This window comes from Eleutherodactylus coqui, chromosome 4 (assembly GCF_035609145.1).
Source record: "Eleutherodactylus coqui strain aEleCoq1 chromosome 4, aEleCoq1.hap1, whole genome shotgun sequence".
In the NCBI taxonomy this organism is placed as follows: Eukaryota; Metazoa; Chordata; class Amphibia; order Anura; family Eleutherodactylidae; genus Eleutherodactylus; species Eleutherodactylus coqui.
In genome coordinates, this window is record NC_089840.1 from 287,075,221 (window position 1) to 287,100,680 (window position 25,460).

Below are 25,460 nucleotides of genomic sequence, written 5' to 3' on the forward strand. Positions count from 1 at the left end.
TTATTTAACCCCTTAGTGACAAAGCCTGTTTGCGCCTTAGTGACGGAGCCAAATTTTGGAAATCTGACATGCGTTGTTCAACGTAGCATAACTCCGTAAAGGCTTTACATATCCAAGTGATTCTGACATTGTTTTTTCGCCACATGTTGTACTTCATTTTGGTTGTAAAAAGAGACCGATATAATTTGTGTATATGTATTAAAAGCGCCAAAATTGGGAAAATTTAGAAAAAATTGTCATTTTTTCACATTTTCAACTGTAATATCTCAAATATGTCCTAACATACTGTACAAATTTTTGATAAGATATATATTTCCATCTGTTTACTTTATTCTAAATGCACATTTGAAAAACTTTTGTGTTTTTTTAACCATTTAGAGGACATACAAATTTAACATTACTTTTCAGCATTTTGAGGAACACTTTGTTTTCCTGCACCAAGCCAAGTTTGCAAAGGCTCATGAGTGTCAGAATAATAGATACCCCCCCAAATGACCCCATTTTAAAAACTACACCCCTTAATGTATCCACTGAGGGGGGTCATGAGTATTTTGACCCCACCGTTTTTTTTCAGGAATTAATTAAATTTATAGGAGAAAAAATGAAATTTCATATTTTTGCAAATATGTCATTTTAAAGATATATTTTTTTCCTATAGTGCCCATAAAAATGAGGATTTACACCCCAAAATGGATACCCCCGTTTCTCCCGTGTTCAGAAACATACCCATTGTGATCCTAATCTTATGTCTGGATGCACAACGGGGCCCAAAATGAAAGGAGTAGTCGGCGTCTTTCAGAACTGAAATTTTGCTTGAAGGCGTTTTAGGCCCCATGGCACTTTTGTAGAGCTCTTGAGCGGCCAAAACCATAGAAAACCCCCACAAATGACCCCATTTTGAAAACTAGACCCCTTAACGAATTTATCTAGGGGTGTACTGCCCATTTTGACCCCACAGTTTTTGAATAAATTCTAGCAAAGCAAAAGGAAAAAATTGTGATTTTCGTTTTTTTGTCAATTCTGTCATTTTAAAAACAGCTTTTTTTGTACAGCACACACATGAATGAAGCCTTGCACCCCAAAATGGATACGCCTGTTTCTCCCGTGTTCAGAGACATACCCATTGTGGCCCTAATCTTTTGTCTGGATGCACAACGGGGCACAAAATGTAAGGAGTGGTCGGTGGCTTTCAGAACTGAAATTTTCCTTTAAGGCGTTTTAGGCCCCATAGCACACTTGTAGACCTCTTGAGCGCCCAAAACCAAAGAGAACCCCCACAAGTGACCCCATTTTGAAAACTAGACCCCTTAACGAATTTATCTAGGGGTGCACTGACCATTTTGACCCCACAGTTTTTGAATGAATTCAAGCAAAGCAAAGGGGAAAAAATGTGATTTTCGTTTTTTTGCCGATTCTGTCATTTTAAAAACAGCTTTTTTTGTACAGCACACGCATGAATGAAGCCTTGCACCCCAAAATGGATACGCCTGTTTCTCCCGTGTTCAGAGACATACCCATTGTGGCCCTAATCTTTTGTTTGGATGCACAACGGGGCACAAAATGTAAGGAGTGGTCGGTGGCTTTCAGAACTGAAATTTTCCTTTAAGGCGTTTTAGGCCCCATAGCACACTTGTAGACCTCTTGAGCGCCCAAAACCAAAGAGAACCCCCACAAATGACCCCATTTGGAAAACTAGACCCCTTAACGAATTTATCTAGGGGTGTACTGTGTATTTTTACCCTACAATTTTTGAATAAATCTAAGCAAAGCAGTAGGAAAAGAATTACAATTTTCATTTTTTTGGCAGTTGTATCAATTTAAAAACATTTGTTTTTGTACAGCACACATATAAATGAAGCCTTTCACCCCAAAATGGATACCCCTGTTTGTCCCGTGTTCAGAACCATACCCCTTGTGGCCCTAATCTACTTAAAGGACACATGGCTAGGCCTATAATGGAAGGAGCACCCATTGGATTTCAGGGTACAACGGAATAAATTCCAAGCCCCATTGCCCACTTGTAGAGACATTGAGCGTCCAAAACGATAAAGAACCCCCACAAATGACCCCATTTTAAAAACTAGACCCCTTAACGAATTCATCTAGGGGTGTATTGTGTGTTTTGACCCCACAGTATTTGAATAAATCTAAGCAAATCAGAAGGAAAAAATTATAATTTTCATTTTTTTGGCAATTTTTTAAATTTAAAACCTGTTTTTTTTGTACAGTGTACATAGGAATGAAGACGTTCACCCCAAAATGGATACCCCCGTTTGTCCCGTGTTCAAAAACATTCCCGTTGTGGCCCTAATCTACTTATAGGACACATGGTTAGGCCTATAATGGAGGGAACACCCGTTGGATTGCAGGGCACAACTGAATACATTCCAGGCCCCATTGCCCACTTGTACGGAATAAAAAAATTGACTCCCTAAAAATTCCCCCCCCCCTCCCCCACACACTCCGCGCCCTTTTCGGCGTTCCCCAAATCTTAGATAAAAGTAATAATGTGAACTGTGTAGTATTTCCGAAGACAGGGGTAACTACAGCGGCTCGTTGGGATGGGCCCATGAGGCAATAAAACCGGGTATCCCCCCTCCTCTCATGTTTTTTGGGGGTATTTCTTGACCTCAGTAGCGGGTATGGGGTGTAAAAAGTGGCGCTCTGTGAATCTCCGTAAGCCTGCTGAGGTGCGGCGGTCTCACAGAAGGCGCTCAACAAGGTGCTCCTGGAACTGCAGGAAGGTGAACGTTCCCAGGGCTTCTTGTTAATTACGGATTACAGGTAGCGGTCTGAATAATGTTGGGCTCACACGGCCGTAGGTGGAATCCGCTTGCCGAGGCCCGCAGCGGATCCCAGCTGTGAGCCGGCCGTGACCCTGCGTACGGGCGCGTAATGTACTGCGCATAACTGCCTACTCACACAGGTGGTCATGCGCAGTACTTTATTTTTGTTTGCATTTCCCGCACCGTCGCTTAGCGATGACGCGGGTACCCGCAGCCCGTATGCAACGTAGTTGCGTATGGGCTGCGGGTATATCCGCGACCACGGAGCACAATGGGCTCTATCCTGCGGATATCCGCGGTAAAATAGAACCTCCTGCGTTCTCTTTTCTGCGAGTGGATTACACAATTCCGACCCGCTAATGTGAGCGGAATTGTGTAATCCAATGCGATTGATCTGCGTATTACCGGTGATCAGAAGCATGCGGAATCCGTAATTCCTATCCGGTCATGTGAGACCGGCCAAAGGTAGATCGCTACCCTTTTATCACGTGACCGGGGACCGCTCAACGAGGCCACCCGTCACTGCTCTAGGCTCTCGGCGACCGTTGGTCGCTGGGAGCAAGGAGATTTTAATTTTCCTGGGCTCCCCGTCTCCTGCGCATGTGTCCGCTGTTTTGCCGGCGGTCGCATGCGCAGAATACGGGAAAGTTCACGGATGAGGATTGCGTCGGGGTGCAAATACGGAGGCCTCCGGTAAAAAGTCTCATCTCACCGATCGCATCGGTGAGGGGAGATGAACCTTCACCTTTTTTTTACTTTTACGTGATCGCCATTATCCATTGGATAACGGCGAACACGTGACCAGGAACCGCTCACCGCGGCTCTCCGTGAAATCTCCAGGCTCTCGGCTAAGTTTTGTAGCCAGGAGCAGGGAGATTTTAAATTACGCTGGCAATCCACAGCTTTTGCGCATGCGTCCGCCACTTTGGCGACGGGCGCGTGCGCAGAAGCTGGGGTAAGGTCCGCGGATAAATCCGCGGGCCTTACGTACATCATTTCATCCTCCCTCATGGATATGATCCGTGGGGGGTGATGAGACGTAAGATTTTTTAACTTTTTTGAAACTTTTTTTTTTTACTTTTAACACTTTTTAAAAAAACTTTTTTACACTTTTTTTTACTCTACATAATCACTGTCATCCATTGGATGACAGTGATCATATCCCTGGTGACATCCCTCTGCTCTGGGCTACACATGGCAGCCCAGAGCAGAGGGATTTTAAATTTCCCGGGGCTCGAGCCCCTCTGTGCACGCGCCCGATGTCAATCATCGGGCGCGCATGCGCAGAGGGGGACTTCGGGTCCCGGAACATCGGGACACCGCTGAGGACCGGGGGTGAATATTTTCACCTCCCCTCATGGATCCGATCCATGAGGGGAGGTGAAACGGACACTTTTTTTAAACGTTTTTTAACTTTTTCGCGATCGCAGCTATCCAATGGATAGCTGCGATCGCGGGCCCGGGGACCGCTCTCCGCGGTCCCCGGTAACACCTCCTGGCTCCCGGCTACCTTCGGGAGCCGGGAGCCAGGAGATTTTAAATTTGCCGGGGGCTCCCGGGCTTCTGCGCGTGCGCTTGACGTCATCGTCTGGCACGCATGCGCAGAAGGCCGCCGGCGGGTCCGGGAGGACCAGAACTCCGGGGGACACCGCCGACAATCCGTGTGAGTATTTTCAGCTGCTCTGATGGTTCCGATCCATCAGAGCAGCTGAATCTTTACTTTTTTTCACACTTTTATTTACTTTATTGCGATCGGCGCTATCCATTGTATAGCGCCGATCGCAATGCCGGGGGGGACTGCCCGCATCCTGGGATGACAGCTCCATGCTGTCGGCTACCTGCGGGCACCGACAGCATGGAGCGGTCACGTCCTCAGGCAAGTGGGCATCAATCTAAAGAGGACGCATAAAACTACGTCCTCTAGGATTAAAGCCCACTTTCTGAGGACGTAGTTTCCCGATGGGGCAGTCGTTAAGGGGTTAATGCCTATATCCTGTAATATCATAACACTCTATAAAGGCATCTGGTCCCTGCTTAAATTCCTTTATCGATTTTGCCATCACCACGTCCTCAGGCAGAGTTCCACAGTCTCACTGCTCTTACAGTAAAGAACCTCTTTCTATGTTGGTAATGAAACCTGCTTACTTCTAGACGTAGCGGATGCCCTCTTGTTACCGTTGTAGTCCTGGGTATAAACAGATCATGGGGTCCTTGTATTGTCCCGTAATGTATTTATACATAGTTGTTTGGACGCACATTAAGCATCTTTTTTGGTCTGGCATGATCAATCTATCGTGAACCCATGCTGATGAGGAGTTATGGCGGTTTGTCTGTCACATCACTTAGTCCCTTTAGAACCCTTGGGTGTATTCCATTTGGGCCCAGTGATTTGTCGATTTTATTATTTTTCTAACTGGCTCTGCACTTCCTCCTTAGTTAGGCAGGTGATATTTTGTTGCCTTGTTCCTAGATCATGCTAACTTTTTCCCGATTCTTGATTAGGCTCTCAACAAAAGCCTGGCCCTGCCACTCCCTCAGTGAGTGTTTATTGTGCTTTGAGCCCTCAGCCAGTAAACCACCTCTCTCCTATACCTGCTCCCTACAAGACAAGATTGCTACTTTGTGTACCAGACCGTATCTATCTCCTGGCGACTCAACTGCTTAAACCCTCTGTACTGCACCACCATCTTGTGTACCAGACCTCGGCTACTCCTTGACCATGCTTCCCTCCAGTAGTGGCTACAACAGGTGACTCCAGTCGTGCACAACATTGCGACAGAATAAACACGCCCAAAGCATTTCTTCCATAGTAGCCACCCTGAAAAAAACAGGTCGCTGAACTGCAAAAATTCTGTGGCTCCTATAAAGCGAGGTGGATACGTAAAAGCGACAGATACTTGAGTTGCACAGTTCAGATGCAGAGGTTCGCATCCCTTTACTGTCAAAGTTTAGTGTGGATCGCCATCAGTAACAAGGCTTTGTGAATCAATGTTGCATTTATTTTCAGATGAAACTCGCTTGGGCCTTGCCTTATGTGGCCAAGATCTTTACTAAACTAGACTTCAGAGGAACATATAATCTGGTACGGATCCACCCCAGGGATGAATGGGAAACGGCGGTCAAAACAAGATATGGACACTTCGAATAGCTAGTCATGCCATTCGGACTTTGCAATACTCCTGCCACCTTCCAACATTTTATTAACAATGTATTTTGAGACCTATTGGATCAATTTGTGTTGGTCTCCCTTGACAACATCCTTATTTTCTCAAATAGTGTGGAAGAACATCGTATCCATATGTGGGTGGTCTTGGAGTGACTCCGAAAGAACCTCCTCCGAATCAAACTAGAGAAATGTGAATTTGAACAGACCCAGATGCAGTTTCTGGTGTATATCATCTCTCCAAACGGTCTGAGTATGGACCTTAGCAAAATGAGGGCTGTTGTGGATTGGCCTGTTCCTTAGAACTTAAAAGATGTTCAATGAAAGGACTTTTCAAAAACATCCTGCCTATCACTGCTCTGACGAAGAAAACGCAAGCATTTGGATGGTCCCCTGTGACGCAAGTAGCCTTTGACAGATTAAAGACCCTCTTTACGTCAGCACCGGTACTGGTCCACCCAAATCCAGAATTGCCCTTTGTCGTTACAGTTGATGCCTCCAATTCGGCAGAAGGTGCTATCATGTCACAATGAGTCAGAGACAAGATGCTGCTGCATCCGTGTGCATTTCTATCATGCATCTTATTGCCTGTGGAAAGAAACTATGACACTGGTAATAAGGAACTTCTAGCCATCACTAGAACAGTATCTGCGATGTTTCATCTCTCACCTCCAAGATGATTGGACGGACAGCAGAATGCACTGATAATAATGTCAGGCACAGTTTTACACAAACAATGGGTTATACTCCAGCTTCATTCTGGACCTCCCTGTCCCGACTTGTCCCTACTATCAGTCACATACTTTCAGTGCTGCAAGAAACCCAGGTGAGACTGAAGGAAGTACTGCAGGAGGTACAGGCAAGCTATAAACAAGCTCCAGATTGCAATCGCAGGGCCACCCCTGCTTTCCAGGTACTAGACAAAGTATCGCTATCTGCCAGGACTTGAAGAGCCACGTCCCTTCCCCCGAGTTTGGGCCAAAACTCCTGGGGCCTTTTCCAATAACAGCAAAGGTAGGTCAAGTGGCCTTTTATCTAGGCACCTGTCGGGTGATCTGAGGATTCACCCCAAATTTCACATGTCCCTCTTCAAGCCTTTCAAGGAGAATCTCTTTGCAGGAAGAAACCATCGTTGAATGTCCAAGGTGAGGAGGAATATGTGGTGAATATAATCCTCGATTCCAGATGCCATAGGGGGAGACTGCAATACCTGGTACAGTATGTTCTATTCTGCTGCAGTGTTAGTTTAATATGTCTCCACCTGAAGTATGGGTGGAGACATGGGTTGGCGGGGCTGAGCGCTCAGGTAACATCCCCAGCTGGGGATTCGTTCATGGACCTACATTGAGTAAACCTTCATAGACAGGACCCAACTCATTTCTCGGCTGCAGGAGCCGCCTTCTGTCACAGCCATCAGTGGGTGTTCGGCGGTGACAGCTGCCCAATCACTTCTCCACCTCACAGTGCGTCTTCTTCAGCGGGCCAGACATGGTGGGCAAGGTCTTCCAGTGGGTACCCGATGGAGCGGTGGTAGGTTGTGGGGGAAAAGTGGGCTCTCCACTGCCAGCGACCCACCTCCTCCAGCCGCTGGTGTGTGCCGCAGCCGACTTCATTCATTTGGCAAGATGGATCCCACGCTGGCAGCAGCAATGTCTCCGGGAGCCAAAACCCAGCTGGGGGCATTACCTGAGCATTCTGCCCAGCCAACCCATGTATCCACCCATACTTCCGGTGGAGACATATTAAACTAGTACCTTCTACTGCGTATTACTGACTGCAATACGCCACACAAATACACGAGCTCTACTGTGTACTTGTTTGTCTCCGCAGATATCCATGTTTATACGGACAATACCACGCAGGAGGTGAAACATGGCGGCTGAGGTGATTCCCGTATTTACTTGTCGGCGATGCGCTCACACCCGGGAAAATGAGCTCTTATAATGAGGAAAAGCTGAACGCTCCCCTGTGGCGGCGGCTCCCGTCCAGCGCTGCAGCCTCAGTGCGGCCGCATGGAGCCGGGAGAAGCGGCCGGCGGTCATGTGCCGCACATTGTGTCCGTGAGCGCTGAGCCCCTCACAGCGGCCATAGAAGAATCCCCCCTGAAGCCTGTGAGGGGGAGCACCACGGGGCCGGCCGCCGCTTCTTCCGGGCTCCGTGCGGCAGACATCAGGGGGCGGAGCTGGACGGGAGCCGCCGGGAGAACATTCAATGTGGCTTCATTTTATGTCCCAGAAAACCTCTTTAATGAGAAATTTACCCCAGAAATCCTGCGAGCCGCGTGACCCTGTGTGCAAGAAAACCAGCCAATCACAGCGCAGCTTATAGCACCACCTGCTCCTCGGGAGAGCTGCGCTGTGATTGGTTGTTATGGGCTTCCATAAATCTGCCCCCCAGTGCTGGTGACCCCACATACCTCCACCTGCAGCCGGACAGGAGCCGTGGGGTTGTTCTGTGCTTACAGGACCTGTGATGATGTCACCATCATGTGATCAGTGTGTGGGAGGAGACAAGGGGTCACATGACCAGGTCTCTCCTCTCAGTGGATGAAGGACTCTGCTGTGTGAGGATGGATTCAGAGAGTGGATGAAGCAGAGCCGAGCGTGTGTGAGACGGAGGAGCCGAGCCGAGCGAGTGCGAGACGGAGGAGCCGAGCCGAGCGTGTGTGAGACGGTGGAGCGGAGCCAAGAGTGTGTGAGACAGAGGAGCGGAGCCGAGCGCGCGTGAGACGGAGGAGCAGAGCCGAGCTCGCGTGAGACGGAGGAGCGGAGCCGAGCGCGCGTGAGACGGAGGAGCGGAGCCGAGCGCGCGTGAGACGGAGGAGCGGAGCCGAGCGCGTGTGAGACGGAGGAGCGGAGCCGAGCGCGTGCGAGACGGAGGAGCGGAGCCGAGCGCGTGCGAGACGGAGGAGCGGAGCCGAGCGCGTGCGAGACGGAGGAGCGGAGCCGAGCGCGTGTGAGACGGAAGAGCGGAGCCGAGCGCGTGCGAGACGGAGGAGCGGAGCCGAGCGTGTGTGAGACGGAAGAGCGGAGCCGAGCGCGTGTGAGACGGTGGGGTGGAGCCGAGCGTGTGTGAGACGGAGGAGCGGAGCCGAGCGCGTGTGACACGGAGGAGCGGAGCCGAGCGCGTGTGACACGGAGGAGCAGAGCCGAGCGCGTGTGACACGGAGGAGCAGAGCCGAGCGCGTGTGACACGGAGGAGCAGAGCCGAGCGCGTGTGACACGGAGGAGCAGAGCCGAGCGCGTGTGACACGGAGGAGCAGAGGCGAGCGCGTGTGACACGGAGGAGCAGAGCCGAGCGCGTGTGACACGGAGGAGCAGAGCCTTGACAAAGGCTCCGGTGTTGTGACGAGTAGATAAAGGATCCATCCACTTCTAGCGTGCAGACAGGAGCTCCAGCCCCCATTGGGCTATATTATAGTGTGCTGCTGACACCTTCTTTTTTTTCCTGTCTAAGCTATTGAGACTCTTATAAGTCAGTTGATTGCCGTCAGCACATCCGACGGGAGTTTTTTTTTTTATCTCTTGGACCATCTACCCAGTGGGCATTTAAACACGTTTTCCCTTCCCCTTTCCAGTTTTGCACTGCTTCTTTCAGTTGTGTCATATCCATGCCAGTATCCGCTCTGACAGTATCCGCTCTGACAGTATCCGCCATCGTGTCTTTTGGCGCCGGGTCTTCTTTTGCCGCTGATCTGTCCAAGCATTATAGATTTTTGTAGTGACTGCTCGCATTACATGGCCAAAATCTGTGAGTCTGGTCATCCTGCCCTCCAGTGATATATCGGGTCTTATACGATTCAGGCCTTCTCTGTTTGTTACTCTCACTGTCCAGGTTATACGCAGCAGCTTTCGCCAGCACCGCAGCTCCAACGCATCAATCCTCCTATCCGCTTTTTTCGCAATTCAGCTTTCACATTCATACATGGCTATGGGGAAAACAATGGTTTGCGTCATCCTGCATTAAGTTGCTAGCAGCAGAGCTAGTTATGCAAGCAGAGTGGTGTCATCCGTAGAACAGAGATTGTTGATGTTTCTGCCACCTATTTTCACCCTGATTTCCAATTTATCTAGGTCCATTTTACGCACGATCTCTTCCGCATATAGGTTGAACAAGAAAGCTGAGAGGATGCAGCCCTGTCGGACACCTTTGCTGATCCCAAACCGATCTGTGTCCCCATACTGTGTTCTCACAGCTTCCTGATTGGCATAAAGTGATTTTATGAGCTTGACTAGATGTGCTGAAACGCTCAGCTCTTGTAGATCCTGCCGTACCTTATCCATGGTTCATCGCAGTGTTGCAATATGGTCGCAGGGGCTGTGTCCTTGCCGCAATCCTGCTTGCGCTTCAGGGAGTGCCGCTTCAACTATGGATCTCAGTCTTTGTGTGGGCCTTGTGTGGCGCATAGTGTTAAGGCAGCAGTATGCAGTCCTAAGCTCCTGCTCATGACCTTAAGGTTGGGGTAATAAATAAATAAAATACCTGAAAGTGCTGCGGAATAAGTTGGCGCTGTACAAATAACAAGTCCCTTCCCCTTGTATAATTTTGAGAAGGATCTTGCTTGCATGCAGAAGGAGGGCTATTGTTCGGTAGTTGGAGTGGACTTTCTTTAGTAGAGTGATGAAGACAGATCTTTTACAGCCCTATTACCATAGTGTGGATGCCCATACTGCCTGGCACAGCGCTGTGATGGTTTTCACTGGTACTGGCAGCAATAGCTCTGCCGGTTTGTTATCCATGCCTGGTGCTTTATTTTTGGCTAGTTGTTTTATTGCCATAACCACTTCTGACTCCATCTTCACCTCATGCAATGGTCCAGAAATGTGGTTGCAGGCCCATAGTTTCTCTGAGTATTCCCTCCACCTATCCTTGATACTCTTGGTCATTCAGTTCCTTCCCATTTTTGCCTTTGATTGTGCTGTTGCGTGCCAAGAAAGGTTTTCAGGCCATCTTGAACTGTGAGAATAAGCCTTGCATATGGCCTTTCGTGGCTTCTACTTCGAGTTGTTTGCAATGCTCATTCCAGTCCATCTCCTTGTCTTTCCTTGCCGTTCACTGAAAATCAGCATTTAGTTTCCACTAATTCCAAGAATATCAATGCTAAGTCTTGTCATTTCGCATTTCACAATGTCCAATTTCCCTAGACTCATGCCACGCGCATTTCATGTTGCTGGTATGTGAGCTTTGGTACAGCGAGGTCCTTTTCTTTCATCAAGAGGGCTTTCCCCCAGTTACGTCATGAGGAAAACACCAACTACTTGTACTCAGACCTTGCTCTTCGCCAGTAGCATTTAGTAGTAGTCACACAATGAGACCAGAAAAATATCCTTGCGCTACTTATGGTGTAAATAGAGGAGATATGGAAGAGCTTACTTCACTGGAGGGGGTTTGGATAACAATCAACTTCTCCCCCCCCCCAAATCTAGCTCAGCCAAACACAAGTGAAGATGATGGTAGCAGGAAATCTTCATCCAAGTATTTTATTGGGAACACAGGCAATATATTTACATAGAAGTAGTAAATGATCTAATGCAATGTGTCTCAGGGCGCTCTGTACCCCTTTTTCCAGCCTAATGTCAGTGGGTTACTTACTTTAATACCTTGGTGTTCTCGTGCCATTTTGTTGCATCTTGATGACGGGACACAGGCAGAGAAGTACCTAAAGACTCAGGGGCCCAGGTGCAAAATTTCAGCTTGGGCCCTCCCTCGGACCTCCCCCCCCTCCCTCGGACCTCCCCCCCCTTGTACCTCCCCCCCTTGTACCTCCCCCCCTTGTACCTCCCCCCCTTGTACCTCCCTTCTATACCCATACCTAAATCGTGCTGCATACAGCTGCGAAACAAATTTACATACATAATCTGTCTCCTTGGCGTAATCTTTCAAAACATGACTCATTTCCTGCACTACATGAAAATTTGTTTGCAGACCCTTAGGCCACTTTTACACACATCGTTTTTTACCATACTAATCACAGTACAATGCTCTGTAGCAACCCGGTCATTAACTCACATCACAGGTAGACACCAATGGGTTAAATTCCAAATTCTGATTTATTTTCACCTTCACAGCAATATCAGCTTGCTTTAGCACAGCTCTTTAGTAAATAAACTTAAATGTCCTTTTAAGCAGGGTTTCAATAAACAGTCCAACTGTGTTTCTCACCCACTCTCCAGGGCAGCTTCATCCAGTTGTCTTCAGTTCAGGTCCCACACAGCCTTTTTCTTAGGAATGCTTCACCCAACTTTTCTGAGGCACACGGTAAGCCTCTTTGGTGTCCAGGTCCCTCTCTGGACATCTCTATGGCTTCCAGCCCAGGGCTCTCTAGACCTCTCTATGGCTTCCAGTCCAGGGCACTCTCTAGACCCCTCTCTGGCTGTCAGCCCAGGGCTCTCTCTAGACCCCTCTCTGGCTCTCAGCCCAGGGCTCTCTCTAGACCCCTCTCTGGCTCTCAGCCCAGGGCTCTCTCTAGACCCCTCTCTGGCTCTCAGCCCAGGGCTCTCTCTGGCTCTCAGCCCAGGGCTCTCTCTGGCTCTCAGCCCAGGGCTCTCTCTGGCTCTCAGCCCAGGGCTCTCTCTAGACCTCTCTCTGGCTCTCAGCGCAGGGCTCTCTCTAGACCTCTCTCTGGCTCTCAGCGCAGGGCTCTCTCTAGACCTCTCTCTAGTTCTCAGCCCAGGTCTCTCTCTCTGGACCTCTCTCTGGCTTGCAGCCCATTCTACCACTGACTGTAGCAGGAACGAACACCTATATCCTACTTCCTGCTCACACTTTTCTGTTTTCCCCTGTCTCAAGCACCAGAATGCCTGTCTGTTGCCACCTACATGCCATTATCTGTAGTGCACCTCTCTAGCTCCCACTGATTTTAATGGGGTTACTCAGACTTGCGCTCTAACGCGGTGTTCCTAATGCTGCAATTTTTGAGAGTTGTCTGTTCTAGTTTTCGCTTTCACATTTTTTTATCGCACCTCCTCATCCATCACAAAGATGGGGTGCATTAAAAAGCACTGTGAAATGCTGTACCTTGCTTTCAAAAATGCCACAATTTCAAGCTGCATTTTCTGAACGCATGTGTGAGAGTGGCCTTAAGCTGTGTTCATATTTTTTTTTTTAACTTTTGAACCACTTCATTCCGGCTCGAACTGTCGGTTGCATAGCAGCAATCATGCAGTTGGCACTGTAGCCAGCCAGTAATGCACTCTATGTGCATTTGTATATGGCAAATGGCAGCCTCTGGGCCCCCTCAGTGCAGGAGCCCGATTGCCATTGCAACCCCTGACAGTACGCCAGTGGCCACAGGACTCTGTGGGGTCAGTAGAGTTTGTGGGATGCTATGAGTTCCACATGCGGTCCATTCTGAGTTTGCGTAATAACATCATGTGCATGCGTTCTGTCACATGGTCACTTCTGCATGTCATATGAATTCCGAATAGACACTATTTTGGTGTATATATTAAATTTCTGATTTAGCCCCCTTGGTAGTAAGGTATCCAGCACATATATCCAATGCATTTCTTTTCTCTTTAAATTATTAAATTCCCCTTCCCGAATTTGCTCAATTGGGGTGATGCGCATTGTTGAGGCGTCTTTGTCGTGGTGACTTGTAAAATGTCTATAGACCCCGTGTTTCAAATATCCATTTTGGATGTTACATCAATGTTTGTTTACCCTTCACAGAATAGACTTGCTAAAAGATGTATTGGCGCATTGGAAGGAAAACATGAAAAAGCTGTCTCGCTTCTCATTATTTTGTTGGCCATATGTGATGCCGAGTATGAGTTTGTAGTGGTGGACATAGGAGCCTATGGAAAAAAACAATGATTTTTGAGTTTAAAACATTACCAAATGGGTTGACAGATTTACTCCCCAGATTTTGGAATCACAGCTCCAAGGCCTTTTTTCGGAACAGATGGGCCACCTATGCCCTTAGTTATTGTGGCAGATGAGGCCTTTCAACTGTGTGGAAACCTGATCAAACCATATGAAATTCTCATTTCAAACTTCCAAATTATTATATTTAACTACAGACTGACACAGGCTAAGACACATGGTGGAATGCACATTTGGTTTGTTGGTTGCTGAATGGAAGATTTTTGAGAGAGCCATAATATTGAAAAATGAGACAGCAGATGAGGTTGTCCAGGCCAGCATTGATTTGCACAACTTTATACTTTCTAAGGAACCACTTGTCATAGGCGCAGAAACCCTTGACACACCATTCTCCAAGATCAGATTCCATTGGACCTCGATCGACAAGACAGGTTAGCCAAATGCATGATCAAATTGCTGAATATTTTTCTATTACAACCAGAGTGGTGGAGTAGCAGGAAATAATTTAGTTCCTTTCTTCTTCCATTTAAATTTCGTATTGCCCTTGTATACCAAACTTCATGTTGCAGTTGGGTTTTAATTCTGTATTTCAGCTTGGGTTTACTTTTTTGTAAATAAAATGCATTATTTATGGATGCTCGCTTGAACATTTATTCTGTAAACTGAAATACAGCTGCAGCAAATCCCCTTCTCATAAAAGGGGCACTTGGTCTTCTGGGCAGAGGCCTGCCTTCTCCATCACCTCAATTCTACTATTAAAAGGCAGAAATTGGGCAATGGGGTATGGGCACTAGTGTAACTATGGGGGATGCAGGGGATGCGGTTGTACCAGGGCGCAGGAGCCTTAGGGTGCCCATAAGGCCTTACTTCTCCATAGAGGGAGCCCAGTAGTATGAATAAAGCATTATAAATGGGGGCTCTGTTACAGGTTTTGCATTGGGGCCCAGGAGCTTCAAGTTACGCCTCTGTGTTAAGGAGTTAAGAGAAGTTGGGGGGCCCCAAGATAAACTTTTGCCCCCCCCCCCGGCCCATAAGCCTTTAGCTACACCCCTGGGTAGGTGTAATAATAAAACAACATAACTGTGCCTTGTGTACTCCACTGTCAAAAGGAATGCAGTAGCAATACCCATGCCAGACCTTAACTTCATGCATGTAACTGGGAGCAGTGGAAGTAGGTCACCACTGACCGGCTATCTCCATCTCTCACATTAATTTCAGTGGGTATTCCAAAGAGTGCCTCTGCACAGAAGACCAACCTCACTTAGAGGCTATTTGTGAAAAAAACACAAAGCCAAACAATTTTGAAAACGTACAACTTTATTGTTGCATTTTCAATTAAAATTTTTTGAAAAGTGAAAAAATAACGAGTTTTATTACGCATAAAACCTTTTTTAACTTAGAAATATAAAATTTTAAACTATATTAGTATGGTCTTCAGAACCATAGTTTGAACGGCTCCTGTATCCACATTGGAAGGACCATCAAAGCCAGTGGCTGAAGGTCCAAGAAACACTGCAGGAATTGTAACATTAGAGGTATGGAGGTGGTAAGAATCAGAAAAGGCGGGATATTAATGGGTGTTTGGAGTGGACGGGGTCAGATTGGTCAGTTGAATGGGGGAAATTGTGTGGCTAAATCAGTGTGGGATGTTGTCGCTGGATATATGTGCAGGTGGAGCTTGCATGGCTGTTGCTGGTTGGTGTTCGGCAGGTCGTTGAGGTGTAGTTGAATAGTTGCGAATATTGCAGCCAGCCAGAAAATAAGAATGGGATGGGGGGCGATTCAGGATTTCCCAGGCACTCCTGTAAAGCACAATATGACATTCGTATAACTGTTCGGGTGTCATTTTCATCATTATTGGAAGAAGAAGTTGGAAAAAGTGGTAGTGAGGGCTTGGAATTTGATTCCCCAATCCTGCCCCCTCCAATCGACGGATCAAAGAAAGGGAATCCTCCCGATTCTTCCTTATAGCTTCATCCACACTGAGCAAAGCACTGTGAGTATGCTTTGCCAGATCCTCCCACTTCCACAGGCTTCTGCGACCAGACCTATTCTGCCGATACAACTCCTGGAAAGAGGCTTCGATAGCTGCCCGAGGAGTTATATCGGCAGAAGAGGTTTGTGATAGTGGAGTGCTAGCGTCCCTTTCAGTTGGATGTTGTATAGAGGGACCTGCATGGATGTTGGGTTCTGTAGCAGCTTCAACTGGGACCTCAGGCTGACGTGTGCTCGTCATAGTTCTAAAAAAAACAGGAGACGTGAAATTTAAGAGGCTTTCTGGTTATATCCTGCAAAACAAAGATACGGAACACCAAAACATATCCAGTATAATTGAGCTCCACATTATGTTGACAAACCTGCTAGTTAACTTCTTAGTTTTACTTGTGCAGCATTATTCTAACCTATTGTCAAACCCTCAATTTATCAAGACCACAATGACAAAGAATTCAAAAAATACAATGTACAGTGTAGTGGTGCAGTATCAGAATGGCCTACAGAGGGTGATAAATAGGCAGTCTGATACCTGGAAAGGAAAAGAGAGGGTTAACACCTGATGGGTGTAGCAGGAATTGGTTGCATATAAACCAGTTCCTGCCAGAAGCAAAGGGGAAGTGACAGCACAGCAGAGTTGAGGTACTGCAGGCTGGTGGTCCAAGGTGAACCAAAGGCCCGAGGTTCACAGGGACGACAACCCTAACCTCACACCCAGTTGGGGTGTTTATGGACTTTGCATGTTGTGTATAAGATACCTGTGTGATACAGAATAAAGGCTGGCAGGCGCCAGATTATGAAAGAGAATCTACGTCTTCTGAGTGTTTCTGCAGGTTGGTTGCCATTCCAGTCTAAAAGGTTGGCGATCCAGTGGCAAGTGTACCCTGCTTGCTTACAACAGTTAGAATGTTTTTAAACTATTCTGGGTGCTTTTAGAAGTTTTCTGACCTAAAGTCAATTTTAAAGGGGTATTATGGTTACAGCAAGTTACCCCCTGGCCTCAAGATAGGGGCTAAATCATGGATTGTTAGGAGTCTGACCACTAGGAAAACCCATCAAACTCTATAACGAGGGTCTAATGTACTCACCTGAGACAGGCAAAAGGAATGGAGTAGCCATGCACATGGTCAAACAACGTTGCATTCATCTCATTGGGAGCACCAAAAGCAATAATGCCTCAGTACTCTCCGGAACGCCCTTTTAAATTAATGTGAGCGATGGAGATAGCCGATCAGTGGTGACCTACTTCCAACGCTCCCAGTTACATGCATGAATTTGAGGTCTGGCATGCACTTTGCCACTGCATTCCTTTTGACAGTGGGGTACATAAGACCCCCAATATGTTGTTTTATTACTGCCCCTGCGTATAGTGAACAACTTGCTGTAAACCAAATACACCTGTAATTGCTTCACAATTAAAGGGGTTATACTAAATAAAAAGTTATCCACTATTTAGAGGATATGGAAAAATTTTACGAATGATGAGGGTCTCACTGCTGAGACTCCTCCCACTGATCCTGAGAATGGGGTCCTGTTTCTCCTTCTTCTCATCATTACGGGGTTGCTTCAACCACCTGCGGTGACTACACATGGAATGGAGATATGGCCAAGCATGAGAAGCCATCACTCCATTCAATCTCCTCTTTACTGCAGGGGGTGCAGTAAGCCCACAATGAAGAGGAGGCAGGATATGGGACCCCTGTTCTAAGGATTGGTGGGGTCTTAGTGGTCAGAACCCACTGATTTTGAGTTAACCCCTTGGGAGATGTGTTACAATAAACTTACTGACGAAGTTCAGCTGATGGCTTGAGAAACTGCAGCATGGCTTGGTAGCGGTATTGTCTCTTTAGCGTGGGGACTGAACCGCTAGGGGCTGTTCGCTCTTCATGGAGGTCCCTGGTGAATCTGTCACGTATAGATCTCCAACGGGTCACTAAGTTTTTAACTGTGAAAAAGAAAGAAATATTTTACTACCGAAGTCCACATTCTCGTGACAACCTGAAAACAAAAGGTTAAGTGTTCGTTCAAAGACGGTGGTTCAATGTTTTTTTTTTATAATTGCAGTTTAGATACTTACCGCACTTTTTTTGCAGTTTATTAGACATATCCTCCCAAGATGAAAACATCTCTCTTCCCATCTCAAACCATAACCTCCGGTTGGCTTGGTGGTCCAAGTATCCCTCGGAGGTTTGGTCCCACAGGGATGTCCTGGCCTCCACCATTTCGATCAGTAAGGCGCTGCTGATATCAGGGACCTGCTCCCCTGGGTCACCCTCCCTTCTTGAGCGAGAACTTTCCTAACAGGCAAGGGAAAATGTAATTGTTCACAGTAGGTATTGAAGGTTCACAACCTTGGACTTCTCTAATACTTCCACTGCCTCTTGATGCATTTAGTGCACATTTCGAGGGGAGAAATTGTATTCAACCTGGCGCAGAAAATGCCACGGTGCTTGGAAGGCAGGGACAAAAAAAACGGATACGTTAAAAATCTCTGGCCTTGAAGAGCATAAAAGCAAAAAAATTCAGACTGTGGGACGACAGTTTATGGCAACTATTTCCAAGTGTATGCAATGAAGGAATGACAAAAAGTAAGACAATGGAAAACATACTTTTTCTTCAGCGCCCCGACCCTGACGACGTTTGCGTTGATCACCTCTGGGACAGCTGTGGGAGGCCTTTTTTTGGTGCCGCTGTGTGTCTGACCCACTGTTGGGAGAGAAATCACTGGAAGACACCTGCAATTAGAAATGTCGCCTATTTAAGATTGGTTTTGCACTCCATGTACTTCACAATGTTATAGTGCGTCTACAGGAAGGCGATGGACCTGACATTTTTGAAAGTCAACAACTCTGTAAATTAAAGAACAAAAACACCATTATTTTGGTTTTAAAAGAAGTATTTTAGATCAACACATCAGGGATACAACATATATATCAATGTACATAATGCCCATATATAGTATTAAGTTAGATGCACGGGGGGCTAATTTGCTGTAGAATGACCACGGCGGACACTTAAGCTGATCAGCAGCGGAAAGTCTGACTCAAAACTCGCACCCTTTTGTCCAAATTTTGACCCAGCTTTTATAGCGTATTTTTGATTATAATTTACCCCCACCCCTCCCAGTGAGAGGAAGTGAATTTCACAGCAGAAACTGAAATGCTGTGAAATTGAAATCCGCATCTCAATTTTCCGCACAGGTTTTGTGTGGATTTTTTCTGCAGCTTGTGGATGAGATTTTCGAAATCCCATCCACTTTGTTACTATTGTAAATACAGCGGAATTTCAATGTGGAAAGTCAGCAGGGAAATTCTGCAGCAAATCCGCCCGCGTGGACTCAGCGTTTTGGGAAGAAATCAGCGATACGAGATACACTTTCGGTCAACCAGCTTGCACCACGTGTGCTGCAGTGTAGCGTACAGGATGTTTTCTCTATTGCATAATCAGGGCTACAGGAAATCTGCATGAGTGTTCCCATTCATGCTATATTATGGGAGCAGAAAAAGGGGAATCCCCTGGTCGAACAGATCCGTCTGATGATGGAACTGAATGGTGGTGCCAAACAGGCCCCATTGACTTTAATGGAGTCTCTTTAGTCTCCACTTGCCTGTCCGGCATTTTACCGGATGAAGAAGTCCTACATGCAGGACTTTTTCTTCTCGTGGTTTGTGCCGGATCTGTGATGGAACTTTCGAAGGATGGTTTCTACACAGGTGTGAAAGCATTCAATACAGACACCAGACAGGGAAAAAAAGGAAGCAACCATATATACCAATACACACACTGCTCCTTGCATGCATGCAAATACCTTGTTTGGGGTAGAGCAGCTGATGATACGGTCACATTGCACGCTCCACAAGTCTTACTCAGGTCTGCCAGAGCTCTTCCTCCGAGCCAGCACAATGCTCTACACACTCTTGGGTGGTGGCCGGGCTTCTCTCTGCCCCTTAGGTCACCTGACTTTTGGCTTTGCAGACGTGTACTGCTAAAAAGCATCCTTTCAAAATGGAAGGCAGATGAAAGCCCTTCAGTTTGCTTCTGTCTGTCATTGACTTTTATGCAAAAAAAAAAACCGGAAAAGGCGCTTTCCGTTTTTTTGAACTGAAAAACTGAAAGCAAACGGTACGGACTCAAACTGAACCTAAACTGAGAGCAAAAAAATGTATTTCTCTCTATAGGCCCAGTTTGCCCTCGTTTTTTAATTAAAGAACAGAAAATTTAGGAGCAGACACAGATGTGAAACCACCCTAACATGTCCATTCAGTTTAGACTATTACACCTCAGTGTTGATCCAGAAGAAGGCAAAATAGCCCAATGAGGTAGAAGCCAATTTTCCTCATTTTAAGGGGAAAAAAATTCCTTCCCGACTCCAATCTAGCAGATCGAAATAATCCCTGGATCATCGACCTTTCTGAAGTAATCAGTAATATAACATGTAATATTATTACACTTCTTGCCCTTCTTGTACTCAGACAGAGAGTTCAATAGACTTACTGCTCTTACAGTAAAGAATCCCCTTCTATCAGTGTAGAAACCTCTTTCCTACAGATGTAAAGGGCGCCCCCTTGTTACAGTCCAGGGAATAGCTAGATGATGGGAGAGAACCCTGTACTGACCCCTGATATATTATACATAGTTATTAGGTCATATCCTCAGCCGTCTCTTTTCTAAACTAAATGACACCAATTTTGATAACGTCTCTGGGTATTGTAGTCCGCCCATTTCCAGATAAATCTGTTTTATATCATATTTGGAAGGGTTGAGGGATGCTGAATTTGCTACATTTTAAGGTCTATTGAACACACTTCTAATCTGTCGGCTACAGATTATAATTGCAACGAGGTGTGCTACGGGGCTTTATTGAAATCTCCACTTCTTTGTCTAGTGTACCTCAAACCTATAAGACTTTTTAAAATCAATAAAGCTGAGCTACAAGGGGAGGCAATTAGTGCTGCTTCTATTAAAAACAGGAACTTCTGTTATCCTTCTAAGCCGCCATTTGCGAGACTACAACATCACAAAAAGGCATTGTTGATTGAAACTTGCTTTCTTGATTTATGGCTCCCAAGCGGTTCATAACCCGACCGCGCAATCCAGTTTCTGTCATTTTTCACAATACGTATAATGGATATTTTTGACTCATCCATTTGTAGACCATAAAAGTAACTTGCTGGAGATAAATATCCTTCTATAATCAACAAAGGGAACACTACCAATCTGCAAAAAAATCTATTTATTCCCAGCCTAAAATGGGTCAAAATCCTAGGAAACTTGCAGATTTCTTCCCTTCTGGCCCTCACAGCACCAGTAGAGATGTGGATTCTTATAATCACAGCTCAGAAATGCAAAAAACAGCAGCAACTTCTCAGTTCCTCTACTGGCTCTTCCTCATTTCAGACAACAGCAGCAAGGTCCGGCACCCAGAGGTCACAAAAAGAGATATTATGGGCTCCCTACAGGCCTCCCCCAACTCTAAAGGCCCTTCATTCAAAAAACAACAAGAATAGGTAAAAGGACAGCGCTCCGTCCACTAATCCAATGGTTCAAATGCAATGTAAGTATAAATATGGATGGAACTTACCCGGTGAAGGTGGGAAATGCCCCCAATGAAGAGGGGTTCCCACACACAACCTCCATGAGCCCTTACAAAAGGGCTTGACTGCTAAAGAATCCTGAGCTATACACAAAAAGAAAAAAGAGGGCCCGGCGCTCTGTGAAACGGATCCAAAAAGTCACAAAGGTGGTCAAATGGAGGACCCATTTGACCACCTTTGTGACTTTTTGGATCCGTTTCACGGAGGGCCGGGCCCTCTTTTTCTTCTTTTTGTGTATAGCTCAGGATTCTTCATCCAAAAAAGGAACTTATTCTTCCACTACGGATGATCTAAACATTGAAAACCTCTCCTGTAATTTACAATCATATCCAGGTACAGATAATCCTTTAACCACTAATACATTGAAGGAAATGCTTTTGTCTCTTGAAAAGGATATTCCTCAAGATATGCAAAAAAATTGTAATCAACTTCAAACCAAGAATGACCACCCTGACACTCATACAGCCCGCATCGAACAAAAAATTGTTGAATGCTTCACTGCCCACAATGAGTTGGTAGATGCATACAATGTCTTGGAAGAAGTAATCTCCTGTCTACATTAAAAAGTTATAGACCTGGAAGATATGTCAAGAAGAAACACAAAATTCCATGGGATTCCGGAATCTGTATCCACTGCTGACCTTTCCTCAATACCTACTCCAGCTCTTTCAAACTTTACTTCCATCCCTTATCTCCACTGGAATATATCAATAGAACACAAAGAATTCCTAAAGTTCGCTCCGTCCTAGAGGATGCTCCACGGAACGTCTTAGCTCGAATCCATTTTTATCAGACAAGGAGAAAATCCTGCATTGAGTAGGACCCGATGACTCTGGAGGTCTCTTCAAATTCTATGAAGATGGATCTTTACCAGACCCATATAATGCCATACTGATGTTTCCTGATCTCTCTCCAGCAACTTTGCAACTCCATAGACAATTCTCATCTGTTACCTCTGCTCTCCATGGTGCCAACATTAAGTATAAATGGGGCTTCCCTACTCAGCTTCTCATCTCAATAAATGGTGCATCCTATGTAGCAGCTTGTATGATGGATGGACAGACTGTCTCTTCTAAAGAAGTGGGACATTCCTGTTGTTCAAGCTGCACCTTCTTCAACAAGTAGGCCCCCATTTCGGATTGCACAAGAACGGTCCTCAGCCGCCAAGAATTTATTTGCATCATGGAGCTATTTATGATGTTTGGATATGTTAAAACCCCCAAATTATGATTCACCTTTAGTGCAATAGGCACTAGGTGAACACTGTTATATTGCTTTTTAATTTGATTTGATCTTCTGTAACTTTTGTTTTTGTCATATTAAGGAGAGGTCTTTCCTTCTTCTACATGTCCACCACTGTTCGCCATGAAATCAGCACAGCAGTTGGCTATGGCATGAGGCCACAAGCTTCACACTGGCGTATTCTTTGCTCAAGAAATGCAGTTTATGCAAGATAAACACCATACATGCCCTCATCCTCCATTCCTGCATCCTTTTTTTTGCTTCAAACTGTAATAGGAAAACAAGGGACTATGAATCGCAATCAGTAATTTGGTATCATCTTCTCAGCAGGACCTATACAGAGATCCTTTAGGTTGTTTCATAATTTGTCTCTGTGAAATTAATAATGCCCCTTTCACTTTAGTGAATGTATATTTCCTGTATAAGCCGTAAGCTAAATTTTTTTCACATGTTTTGAAAGAAACTGCTGAGGTACAAAAGGGCTCCTTGATAATTGGGGATGACTTCAATTCAATTATGGATCCAACTCTTGATTCCGTTTCTGGATCTAGATTACCTTCTATAATTCCGCTTTTGCAGAGAGAGGAACTGTATGATGGTTAGCGCTTTCTTCATGGCTCTGAGAGAGACTCTACCTTTTTTATTTTTGACTCATTCTTCATCTTGAAGAATTGACTTGTTTCTCTTGGATGCCAGGGATTAAGGGAGGTTATACGGACCATCGCCTGGTCAGATCATTCCCCAGTGTCTTTATCACTACATGGGAAGTTTCCCTAATCTCTTTCCCTCCTTTGGAGACTTAATAAATATATTTTTTCCCATCCAGAACACACATCTCACTGCCCCTAAAGCTTATATGAGAGATTTAGTTATAAAATACTGTTCTATGGCTAAAAGAAAAAGAAGAATTAACTTTCCTGACCTCTGAAATTAATACCATTTACTCCCTAAATAAAGTTAATCCCACACCTCAAAGAATGGAAGAGATATTTAGATTGCTGTCCAAGCTGCAGAGTCTTTGGGCAGTGAAACATGGTATTGGTATTTGAAAAATGAATATGCAATTTTACACATATGATAATCATAAAACCATACTAGGGTACTATTGGTCAAAGAACCTAAAGGGGGTTGTCCCGCGGCGAAATCCAAATTTTTTTTTTTAACTTACCCCCGCATTCTGCCCTGTTAAAATCAATTCCGTTAGTTATTTAAAAAAAAAAAATCACTTACCTGCATCCCTGTTCGCGCAGCATCTTCTTTTAAAGATGGCCACTGGTCCTTTCCCAATGATGCACCGCGGTTTTCTCCCATGGTGCACCGCGGGTCTTCTCCCATGGTGCACCATGGATTGTCTTCTCCTTCCTTGCGTTCCACTGCCGATACAGCCACCTAATTGGCTGATTGGCACCACGTGACGGGGTGGAGCTACGATGACGACGCACAGACCAGCTCTTCGGCGCGAGCACACAGCAGAAGACCGGACTGCGCAAGCGTGTCTAAAAAAGCCAGAAGACACCGAAATTAGACGGAGCCATGGAGACGGGGACGCCAGCAATGGAGCAGGTAAGTGAATAACTTCTGTATGGCTCATATTTAATGCACAATGTACATTACAAAGTGCATTAATATGGCCATACAGAAGTGTATAACCCCACTTGCTGCCGCGAGACAACCCCTTTAAATCTAAGGAAAGGATTATATATATTTTAGACTCTGGTGGGCATAAAATTATTCTTACCCAAGAAATTGCTAATGCATTTGTCTCATATTGCGCCTCTCTTTATAATGTAGGAGAAGATACAAATAAGCATCAACCCCAATTGAAAGACATTTCACATTTTCTCCAGAATATTAATCTCCCATGCCTGTCACTCGACCAGTTAGCCTCCCTGCACTGATCTCTAGGTCTTAAGTTTTAGAAGCCATCAAAATGTTAAAGTCTATTGGGGCTTCTCTAATGGTTATTTAAAGAAAATATTCTTCCCTTCTGGCCCTATCTGGTGACAGTGATTAATGAGGGAATGGATAAGGGTTCCTTTCCCTCAGAAAAATTAGTGGCCCTTATTGTCACTTTACCCAAAGCTACCAAAGAAACTACCTCCCCAGCTAATTTTCATCCTATTTCCCTATTTCCATCCTACAGGCCCAATCTGTAGTTTCTGATTTTGGAAAATGTTCTTATTATAGGATAAACAATATAAAATCTCAATTACTGGGTATTTGGATTGACGATAAAACTAAGCAACATATAATTAATTCTTTCCCGTGTGTATGGAATGACCATTCCATATCTAGACATTCATTTAACAAGCCTTTACTCCTATACATTCACCAAAAATTAATTTTCCCATGCTTAACTACATTCCACAACTCTTAAATAAATGTTGTAATCCCTTTATTTCCCGGGCAGGAAGGATAGCAGCAATTAAATGATGGGCTTGTCATGTATTCTCTAGATTTTTACAATTGTACGGATTTCTATCCCTTCAACTACAGACTATTCTTAACACTTTCATTTGGGCTCGCAGTCATGCTAGAATGACATTTTCCACTTTAGCCAAACCCTATGAAATAGGTGATATGAAAGTCCTTGACATTAAACGTTACGTTCATGCAACGATTTTGGATCAAATCAAACATTGGTGGACATCTTCGAATTAAAGGCGGATATCAATTGATTCCACTGTTTTAGGAGCCCCTCTGATTTTTTGGGGGGTTAAATCTCCCCCTTCATCGTCTCATTCCTTACCGAGCTTGGTAATCTCAGCCCATGTCTAGCATCATTAGGTTTCTTAATTAGTATCTCGGATTCTGATCTTGGCCCTTTCTTTACGTTTTTTTATCCTCCATCCTCACAGA

At 45.5% G+C, this 25,460-nt stretch overlaps 2 protein-coding genes across 2 annotated transcripts in view; both read right to left on the reverse strand.

Annotated features, from left to right (window-relative positions):
* The window catches only part of LOC136626750 (uncharacterized), a 169,810-nt gene that overhangs the window by 83,541 nt on the left and 60,809 nt on the right, over window positions 1-25,460 (reverse strand). The window lies entirely within an intron of this gene.
* Window positions 15,163-24,119, reverse strand: LOC136624427 (uncharacterized). The gene is made up of 5 exons (XM_066598405.1): window positions 23,832-24,119; window positions 18,375-18,500; window positions 17,843-18,062; window positions 17,551-17,710; window positions 15,163-16,013 (listed from the first exon to the last, which is right to left on the reverse strand). The coding sequence occupies exons 1-5, from the start codon at window positions 23,934-23,936 to the stop codon at window positions 15,410-15,412; spliced, it is 1,215 nt and encodes a 404-aa protein (XP_066454502.1). The 5' UTR covers window positions 23,937-24,119; the 3' UTR covers window positions 15,163-15,409.